The sequence below is a fragment of the Anser cygnoides genome, unplaced genomic scaffold (genome assembly GCF_040182565.1).
Source record: "Anser cygnoides isolate HZ-2024a breed goose unplaced genomic scaffold, Taihu_goose_T2T_genome scaffold_44_1, whole genome shotgun sequence".
NCBI lineage: Eukaryota > Metazoa > Chordata > Aves > Anseriformes > Anatidae > Anser > Anser cygnoides.
The window spans coordinates 1279548-1290197 of NW_027103068.1; the positions used below are offsets into that span (position 1 = coordinate 1279548).

At 64.3% G+C, this 10650-nt stretch overlaps 1 protein-coding gene across 1 annotated transcript; it reads right to left on the minus strand.

The window, feature by feature from the left end:
• Positions 1–101: 101 nt before the first annotated feature.
• Positions 102–10356, minus strand: LOC136789407 (lysophospholipid acyltransferase 7-like). Its single transcript, XM_066989463.1, is given in 7 exon segments — positions 102–1139; positions 2104–2317; positions 3397–3620; positions 3622–3736; positions 5987–6143; positions 8072–8198; positions 10234–10356. Coding segments are annotated over 6 exon segments (1155 nt in total). The 5' UTR covers positions 8180–8198; positions 10234–10356; the 3' UTR covers positions 102–802.
• Between the last annotated feature and the right edge of the window lie 294 nt (positions 10357–10650).

Here is a 10650-nt window from a genome sequence, read left to right on the forward strand (position 1 = left end):
GGGGTCCATTTGGTGTCCTTTTGTGGTCCGTTTGGGGTATTTTTGTCCATTTTGGGGCATTCTTCATCAGTTTAAAGTCCATTTGGAGTTTTGTGTCCCTTGGGGGGGGGTCCATTTGAGGTATTTTGCCTCATTTTGGGAGCATTTTTGTATCCCTTGGGTGTCGGTTTCGGGTATTTTGTGTCCATTTTGGGGCATTTCTCATCACTTTAGAGTCCATTTGGAGTGTTTTGTGTCCTTTGGGCGTCCGTTTGGGGTATTTTGTGTCCATTTTGGGGCATTTTTCATCACTTTAGAGTCCAGTTGGGGCATTTTGTGTCCCTTTGGCGTCCATTTTAGGGCACTCTGGAGTCCTTTGGGGTCCATTTTGGGGCATTTTGGAGTCCATTTTGGGACCATTTTGGGTAGTTTTCATCCCTTTCGAGTCCATTTTGTGTCCTTTTGTGATCTGTTTGGGGCCTTTTGGAGTCCTTTGGGGTGTTTTGTGTCCCTTGGGGGTTTATTTGGGGCATTTTGGAGTCCGTGAGTGGCCATTTGAGGTATTTTGCCTCAGTTTGGGCGCGTTTTGTGTCCCTTGGGTGTCTGTTTGGGGTACTTTGCGTCCATTTTGGGGCATTTCTCATCACTTTAGAGTCCAGCTGGGGCATTTTGTGTCCATTTTGCGTCCATTTTAGGGCACTCTGGAGTCCTTTGGGACCATTTTCCATCACTTTGGAGTCCATTTTGTGTCCTTTTGCGGTCCGTTTTGGGTCACCTTCTCTCACTTCTGGGTCGCCGACCCTCAGTTTCGGGGCAACTTCTCTCAGTTTTGGGCCACCTTTTTGCGTCTCCCCGCGGCGGCGGCGGCGGCGAGGATGAGGAGGGGCAGGAGGTGGAGGCAGAAGTAGACGGAGGCCCAGTAGCGCAGCGTCTCGCGGGCGCCCAGCAGCACGAAGCCCATGCACAGGTAGTCGTAGGCGCGCATCTTGAGGAACCACTGCAGGCCGCGGGCCAGCGCCGGCCCCCCGGGGCCAGCAGCCCCCCCAGCGCCCTCGGCCGCCCCCTCGGCCGCCAGCCACAGCGGCACGCTCAGGAAGCTCAGGTAGTAGCCGGGGTGCAGCCCGTGCCAGTAGGCCGAGACCAGCATGGTGCAGGCGCTCCTGGGGGGCACAGGCACCAGTATAACCAGTATGCCCAGTGCTGCCCCCCCCCCCAGTAAAACCAGTGCCTCCCAGTACCCCCTAATCCACATTACAGTGCCCCTCCCAGCGCCCCCCGTGCCAGTAGGCCGAGACCAGCATGGTGCAGGCGCTCCTGGGGGCACAGGCACCAGTATAACCAGTATGCCCAGTGCTCCCCCCCAGTCTCCCTCCCAGTGCCCCCAATCCTCTTCCCAGCCCCCCCAGTCCCCTCTCTCAATGCCTTCCAGTGCCTCCCAGTGCCCCCAGTCCCACTCCCAGTGGCTCCCAGTGCCTCCCAGTGCCCCCCAATCCCTCTCCCAGTGCCTCCCAGTGGCTCCCAGTGCCTCCCAGTGCCCCCAATCCCCTTCCCAGTGGCTCCCAGTGCCCTGTAATCCCCTCCCAGTGCCTCCCAGACCCCTCAATCCCCCTCTCAGACCCCCTATTCTCCCTCCCAGCCTCCTCAATCTCCCTCCCAGTGGCTCCTAGTGCCCCCAGTCCCCCTCCCAGTGCCTCCCAGCGTCTCCCAGTGCCCCCAATCCCCCTCCCAGTGGCTCCCGGTGCCCTGTAGTCCCCCTCCCAGTGCCTCCCAGCCCCCTCAATCCCCCTCCCAGACCCCCTATTCTCCCTCCCAGCCTCCTCAATCTCCCTCCCAGTGGCTCCTAGTGCCCTGTAATTCCCCTCCCAGTGCCTCCCAGTGCCTCCCAGTGCCCCCCAATCCCTCTCCCAGTGCCTCCCAGTGGCTCCCAGCCTCCCCAATCCCCCTCCCAGTGGCTCCTAGTGCCCTGTAATTCCCCTCCCAGTGCCTCCCAGCGTCTCCCAGTGCCCCCAATCCCCCTCCCAGTGGCTCCCAGTGCCCCCAAATCCCCCTCCCCACTGCCTCCTAGTGCCCCCAACTCCCCTCCCAGTGGCTCCCAGTGCCTCCCAGTGGCTCCCAGTGCCCCACCTGAGGGCGGGGGGGGCTGCGGGGGCGCGGCGGTGGACGTAGTGGGCCAGCCACCACTGCACGGTCATGTTCCAGTGCCGCATGCCGTCGCGGAAGCGGACGCAGAAGTCGGTGCCCAGGGGGTCGATGTTGTGCACGGCCCCGTAGTCGTAGCTCTCCCCCGGCACCGCGCGCGTCCTAAAAGGGGGTTTTGGTGGGTTTGTTGGGGGGGGGCTGGTTTTTGGGGGGATCTGGGGGCAGCCCCGCAGCCCTGTGGCTCCCCCAAAGCCCAGCAGCCCCCCCAAAGCCCAGCAGCCCCCCGAAGCCCAGCGGCCCCCCAAAGCCCCCAAATCCACCCGAATCCACCCCAAATGTTTCCATCCCAAGTCCCTCTGTCCCCTCCCCAAGACCCCACTCCCCCAAGTCCCCCAGTCCTCCTCCTCCCAGTCCCTCCCAGTGCTTTCCAGTCCCCCTCAGTCCCTCCCAGTGCCCCCAAATCCCCCTCCCAGTCCCTCCCAGTGCCCCCAAATCCCCCTCCCAGTCCCTCCCAGTGCCCCCAAATCCACCTCCCAGTCCCTCCCAGTGCCTCCCAGTGCCCCCTAGTCCCCCTCAATCCCGCTCTCAGTCCCTCCCAGTGCCTCCCAGTCCCCCTCAATCCCGCTCCCAGTCCCTCCCAGTGCCCCCTAGTCCCCCTCAATCCTGCTCCCAGTGCCTCCAGTGCCCCCTAGTCCCCCTCAATCCCGCTCCCAGTCCCTCCCAGTGCCTCCCAGTGCCCCCAGTGCCCCCAAATCCCCCTCAATCCCGCTCCCAGTCCCTCCCAGTGCCCCCCAGTCCCCCTCAATCCCCCTCCCAGTCCCTCCCAATGCTTCCCAGTGCCCCCCAGTCCTTTCCAGACCCCCTCAATCCCACTCCGAGTCCCTGCCAGTGCCTCCCAGTGCCCCCCAGTCCCCCTCGATCCTCCTCCCAGTCCCTCCCAGTGCCTCCCAGTGCCCCCAAATCCCCCTCAATCCCGCTCCCAGTCCCTCCCAGTGTCCCCCAGTCCCCCTCAATCCCGCTCCCAGTCCCTCCCAGTGCCCCCCCAGTCCCCCTCGATCCCCCTCCCAGTCCCTCCCAATGCTTCCCAGTCCCCCCAGTCCTTTCCAGACCCCCTCAATCCCACTCCGAGTCCCTGCCAGTGCCTCCCCGTGCCCCCCAGTCCCCCTCGATCCCCCTCCCAGTCCCTCCCAGTGCCTCCCAGTGTCCCCCAGTCCCCCTCAATCCCTCTCCCAGTGCCTCCCAGTGCCTCCCAGTGCCCCCCCAGCCTCCCCCTCACCTATCGTATGGTGCCGTGGGCCCCTGCCCGGGCCGGGGCCGTGCCTCGGGGGGTACCCCCGAAGGAAGCCGCCAGGCAGGCGGCCTCGGCGCAGAGCCAGGCGACGTAGAAGCGCATGCGGAAGGCGAAGAAGACGGGCACCATGTAGAAGAGGCGCCAGGCCAGGGGCTGAGCCCCAAAATCCGCCTCCCGCACGGCCCCCAGGGGGAAGAGGAGCCCCGCGGCCCCCCAGCGCCCCCAGCGCCGGCACGGCCCCCACCCGCCGCAGCACCCGCCGCCAGCCCGGCCACGGCGCCGGCGCCAGCACCCAGTCGCGGTGGGTGCCGAAGCGGTAGAAGGGGCCTGGGGGAGGGGAGAGGGGGAGGCGGTCAGGGACCCCCCTATAAGGAGCCATAAGGACCCCATATGGCCCCCCCAGGGACCCCACATGGCCCCATAAGGAGCCATAAGGACCCCCTGACACCCCCAGGGACCCCACATCACCCCATAGGGACCCCAGGGAGCCCACATTGCCCTATAGGGACCCCCAGGGGCACCACATGGCCCCCAGGGACCCCATGTGGCCCTATAAGGAGCCATAAGGACCCCCTGACACCCCCCAGGGACCCCACATCACCCCATAGGGACCCCAGGGAGCCCACATTGCCCTATAGGGACACAACAAGGATACCCTGACACGCCCCCCCCCCCCCCCCCCACAGGGACCCCACATCACCCCACATTGCCCCCAAGGACCCCCACACCACCCCCCAGGGACCCCACATCGCCCTATAGGGACCCCCAGACGCACCACATGTCCCCCGGGACCCCATATGACCCTATAAGGAGCCATAGGGACCCCCTGACACCCCCCAAGGGACCCTACATCGCCCCATAGGGGCACCACATTGTCCTATAGGGACCCCCCAGGGGCACCATGTTGCCCCCCAGGGACACCACATCACCCCATAGGGACCCCACATGGTCCTCCCAGGAACACCACATGGCCCTATAGGGAACCTCAGGCACCCCACATTGCCCCATAGGGACCCCCTGACAGCCCCCACATCACCCTATAGTGAGCCATAGGGACCCCACATGGCCCCCCCAGGGACCGCCATATGGCCCTATAGGGACCCCCATGGATGCTACATCACCCTATAGGAAGCCATAAGGACACCATGACACCCCATAAGGACCCCACATCGCCCCCGGGACACTACATTGCCCTATAGGAACCCCCAGGGTGCTCCCCCCAGCCCCATAGTGCCCCCAATAGGGTCACCCCCAGCCCCATAGGGTCACCCCCAGCCCCATAGAGCCCCATAAGACCCCCCATAGAACCCCCTATAGGGCTACACCTGTCCCCCCCCCCCATAGGGTCATCCCCCGCCCCATAGGGCCCCATAGAACCCCCATAGCACCCCCATAGGGTCACCCCCAGCCCCATAGGGCCCCACAGGACCCTCATAGGGTCACCCCCAGCCCCACAGAACCCCCATAGGGTCACCCCCAGCCCCACAGAACCCCCATAGGGTCACCCCCAGCCCCACAGGACCCCCCCATAGGGTCACCCCCAGCCCCATAGGGCCACCCTTTGCCCCATAAGGCTCCCATAGGGTCACCCCCCAGCCCCACAGGGTCACCCCCAGCCCCATAGGACCCCCATAGGGTCACCCCCAGCCCCATAGGGTCACCCCCAGCCCCATAGGGTCACCCCCAACCCCATAGGGCCCCACAGGACCCCCATAGGGCCATCCCCAGCCCCATAGGGCCCCATAGGACCCCCATAGGGTCACCCCCAGCCCCACAGGACCCCCATAGGGCCACCCCCAGCCCCATAGGGCCCCATAGGACCCCCATAGGACCCCCATAGGGTCACCCCCAGCCCCACAGGACCCCCATAGGGCCACCCCCAGCCCCATAGGGCCCCATAGGATCCCCCCATGGGACCCCCATGGGGCCACCCCCCAGCCCCATAGGACCCCCATAGGGCCACCCCCAGCCCCATAGGACCCCCATAGGACCCCCATAGGACCACCCCCAGCCCCATAGGACCCCCCATAGGGTCACCCCCAGCCCCACAGAACCCCCATGGGGTCACCCCCAGCCCCACAGGACCCCCCATAGGGTCACCCCCAGCCCCATAGGGCCACCCTTTGCCCCATAAGGCTCCCATAGGGTCACCCCCAGCCCCACAGGGTCACCCCCAGCCCCATAGGACCCCCATAGGGTCACCCCCAGCCCCATAGGGTCACCCCCAGCCCCATAGGGTCACCCCCAACCCCATAGGGCCCCATAGGACCCCCATAGGGCCACCCCCAGCCCCATAGGGCCCCATAGGACCCCCATAGGACCCCCATAGGGTCACCCCCAGCCCCACAGGACCCCCATAGGGCCACCCCCAGCCCCATAGGGCCCCATAGGACCCCCATAGGACCCCCATAGGGTCACCCCCAGCCCCACAGGACCCCCATAGGGCCACCCCCAGCCCCATAGGACCCCATAGGACCCCCATAGGACCCCCATAGGACCACCCCCAGCCCCATAGGACCCCCCCCATAGGGTCACCCCCCACACCCCATAGGCCCCCCCCCCCCCCCCCCCCCGCACCGGTCAGCAGCCCCAGGTAGCAGTAGCTGTAGCACAGGATGTCCGTCAGCCCGGGGCAGCTCCGCAGGCGGCCAATCGCCTCCTGCGCCTTGCCTGACGTCACTTCCTGCGGCCCCGCCTCCCGCATCTCCTGCACGTCCCAGGCCAGGCTCACCATCTGGGGGGGGCGTGGCCAAGCGGGTGAGGCCACGCCCCTTCCTGCGGCCACACCCACTCACCTGCTGGCACGTGGTGGGCGGGGCTAACGCCACACCCTGCTCATAGGCCCCGCCCCCAGTCACACGGCCCCGCCCACTGCCCTCCAGCCCCGCCCTCAGACATCTGGCTCCGCCCCTATAGCCCCACCCCGGCCAACTGGCCCCGCCCACTGCCATCTAGCCCCGCCCCCAATCATCTGGCCCCGCCCCCAGGCCCCGCCCCAGTCACCTGGCCCCGCCCCCAGCCGTCTGACCCCGCCCCCAGCCATCTGACTCCGCCCCTAGCCCCGCCCACAGCCCTCTGGCCCCGCCCCTCCCGGCTGCCCCAGGGACCCCATAGGGACCCCCAGGGACCTCGGGGACCCCATAGGGACCCCCAAGGGACCCCAGAGACCCCCCATAAAGGCCCCGCAGGACCTCGGGGAGACCCCATAAGGATCCCAAAGGGACCCCGGGGGACCTCGGGGACCCTATAGGGACCCCTGGGGACCCTATGGAGACCCCCAGGGACCCCCAAAGGAACCTCGGGGACCCCAAAGGGACCCCCAGGGACCCCAAAGAGACCCCAAAGGTCCCCACAAGGACCCCAGAGACCCTCCCCAAAGACCCTGTAGGACCTCAAAGAAACCCTATGAAGACCCCCAGGGACCCTATAGAGACCCCAAAGGGACCCCCGGGGACCCTATAGAGACCCCCAGGGACCCCAAAGGAACCTCAGGGACCCCATAGGGACCCCCAGGGCCCAGAAGGACCCCATAGGGACCCCCAGAGACCCCAAAGAGACCCCAAAGGTCCCCAGAGACGCCCCCCTAAAGACCCTGGAGGACCTCAAAGAGACCCCATAAAGACCCCCAGGGACCCTACAGAGACCCCAAAGGGACCCCCGGAGACCTCGGGGACCCTATAGGGACCCCTGGGGACCCTATAGAGACCCCGGGGACCCCAAAGGGACCCCCAGGCCCCCAGAGACCCCCCATAAAGACCCTGGAGGACCTCGAAGAGACCCCGTAAGGACCCCCACGGACCCCATAGGGACCCCCAGGGCCCCAGAAGGACCTCATAGGGACCCCCAGGGACCCCAAAGAGACCCCAAAGGTCCCCACGAGGACCTCAGGACCCCAAAGACCCCCCCAAAGACCCTGTAGGACCTCAAAGAGACCCCATAAAGACCCCCAGGGACCCTATAAAGACCCCAAAGGGACCCCCGGGGACCTCGGGGACCCTATAGGGACCCCTGGGGACCCTATAGAGACCCCCGGGGACCCCATGGGGACCCCCAGGCCACAGAATGACCCCAAAGGAACCTCGGGGACCCCAAAGGGACCCCCCAGGCCCCAGAGACCCTCCCATAAAGACCCTGGAAGATCTCAAAGAGACCCCATAAGGACCCCCAGGGACCCCATAGGGACCCCCAGGGCCCCAGAAGGACCCCATAGGGACCCCCAGGGACCCCAAAGAGACCCCAAAGGTCCCCACAAGGACCCCAGAGACCCCCCCAAAGACCCTGTAGGACCTCAAAGAGACCCCATAAAGACCCCCAGAAACCCTACAGAGACCCCAAAGGGACCCCCTGGGGACCTCGGGGACCCTATAGGGACCCCTGGGGACCCTATAGAGACCCCCAGGGACCCGCAAAGGAACCTCGGGGACCCCATAGGGACCCCCAGGCCCCAGAAGGACCCCATAGGGACCCCCAGGGACCCCAAAGAGACCCCAAAGGTCCCCAGAGACCCCCCCCAAAGACCCTGGAGGACCTCAAAGAGACCCCATAAAGACCCCCAGAAACCCTACAGAGACCCCCAAAGGGACCCCTGGGGACCTCGGGGACCCCGTAGGGCCCCCCAGGACCCCATAGGGCCCCCCGGACCCCATAGGGCCCCCCCCCCACCTTGAGGGTGAGCAGCAGCTGCAGGGCGTTGGCGTACGGGGGGGGCTCGGGCAGCCCCCAGAGCGCGGCCGTGCGGAAGAGCAGGAGGTACCCGAAGGTCCAGGCCATGGTGGCGGCCCCACATCTCCTGGGGGGGGGGGGCAAAATTGGGGGGGGCATTCGTTGAGAGCCCCCCCCCTAAAAAGACCCCGCTCCCGTGGTGCTTTGGGGCTGTGGCGCAACAGCGCGGCCAGCCCCAAAACCGCAGGGAAGGGGAAGTGCCCCCTGCCCCCCCCCGCCCCAAAACCTACGTGTCAGCCCCAAACCTGTGCCCCCCCCCCATAACCCCCCAGCCCCACAACCCCCTCATACAACCTCCCAGCCCCCATATAACCCCCCGTGCCCCCCAATATAACCCTCCCCAGCCCCATATAACCCCATACACCCCCCATATAACCCTGTAACCCCCCCATATAACCCCATAACCACCACATATAAACCCATAACCCCCCATATAACCCCCCAGCCCCATATAATCCCATGCCCCCATATAACCCCATATCCCCCCCCAGCCCCATATAACCCCCCATATAACAGCACAACCCTCATATAATCCTATATCCTCCCCAATATAACCCCCCCAGCTCATATAACCCCATAACCCCCCCATATAACCCCCCATACAACCCCCCCAGCCCCATATAACCGCCCCATATAACCCCATAAGCCCCCATATAACCCAATAACCACCCCATATAGCCCCATAACCCCCCCATATAACCTCCCCCAGACCCATAACCCCCATATAACCCCATAATCCCCTCATATAACCCCACCATATAACCCCATAAAACCCCCAGCCCCATATAACCCCATACCCCCCCATATAGCCCCATAACCACCCCATAACCCCCCATATAACCCCATAGCCCCCCATATAACCCCATAGCCCCCCATATAACCCCATAGCCCCCCATATAACCCCATATAACCCCATAACCCCCCCATAACCCCATAACCCCCCATATAACCCCATAACCCCCCTATAACCCCCATATAACCCCCCAGCCCCACATAACCCCATAGCCCCCCATATAACCCCATAACCCCCATATAACCAAATAACTCCCCCATACCCCCCCATATAACTCCATAACCCCCATAACCCCTGTATAACCCCATAGCCCCCCATATAACCCCATAGCCCCCCATATAACCCCATATAACCCCGTACCCCCCCATATAACCCCATAACCCCCATACCCCCCATATAATCCCATAACCCCCCATATAACCCCATACCCCCCATATAACCCCATAACCCCCCATATAACCCCCCAGCCCCATATAACCCCATAACCCCCCATATAACCCCATAACTCCCCCGTATAACCCCATATAACCCCATACCCCCCCATATAGCCCCATAACCATCCCATAACCCCCCATATAACCCCATAGCCCCCCATATAACCCCATAGCCCCCCATATAACCCCATATAACCCCATAACCCCCCATAACCCCATAACCCCCCATATAACCCCATAACCCCCCCATATAACCCCCAGCCCCACATAACCCCATACCCCCCCATATAACCCCATAACCCCCCCATATAACCAAATAACTCCCCCATACCCCCCCCATATAACTCCATAACCCCCCCATAACCCCCCTGTATAACCCCATAGCCCCCCATATAACCCCATAGCCCCCCATATAACCCCATACCCCCCCATAACCCTGTACCCCCCCATATAACCCCATAACCCCCATACCCCGCCATATAATCCCATAGCCCCCATATAACCCCATAGCCCCCCATATAACCCCGTACCCCCCCATATAACCCCATAACCCCCCCATACCCCCCCCCCCATACAATCCCATAAACCCCCATATAACCCCATACCCCCCCATATAACCCCATAACCCCCCATATAACCCCATACCCCCATATAACCCCATAACCCCCCATATAACCCCCCAGCCCCATATAACCCCATACTCACCCCCATATAACCCCATAACCCCCCCATATAACCCCCCAGCCCCATATAACCCCATAACCCCCATATAACCCCATAACTCCCCCATATAACCCCATATAGCCCCATACCCCCCTGTATAACCCCATACCCCCCCATAACCCCCCCCATGCCCCCCCAGCCCCCGCCCCCACCTGGGCAGCAGGCGCAGCGCCCCCCAGGGGCCCAGCACCGTCAGGGCCGAGTGCAGCGCGTGGGGGCCGCAGGTCAGCAGCGTCAGCGCCACCCCCAGCGCCGCCCCCCGAACCGCCGCGCCGCCGGGCCTGGGGGGGGGGGGCAACGGGGTCACGCACGGCCCCGGGACCCCCCCCAAAAAAAAACCACGGGGCTGAGACCCCCCAAACCCCCCCAGGGGACAGAGACCCCCCAAAGTGTTATGGGGTCAGGGGGCAGAGAGGCCCCCCCCCAGACTGTCATAGGGTCGGGGATTGGAGACCCCCCCAAGCCACCAAGGGTCAGAGAGCACCCCCCCCAAAAGACAAGGGGCAGAGCCCCCCCCCCAAAAAACAAGGGGCAGAGCCCCCCCCAAAAAACAAGGGGCAGAGCCCCCC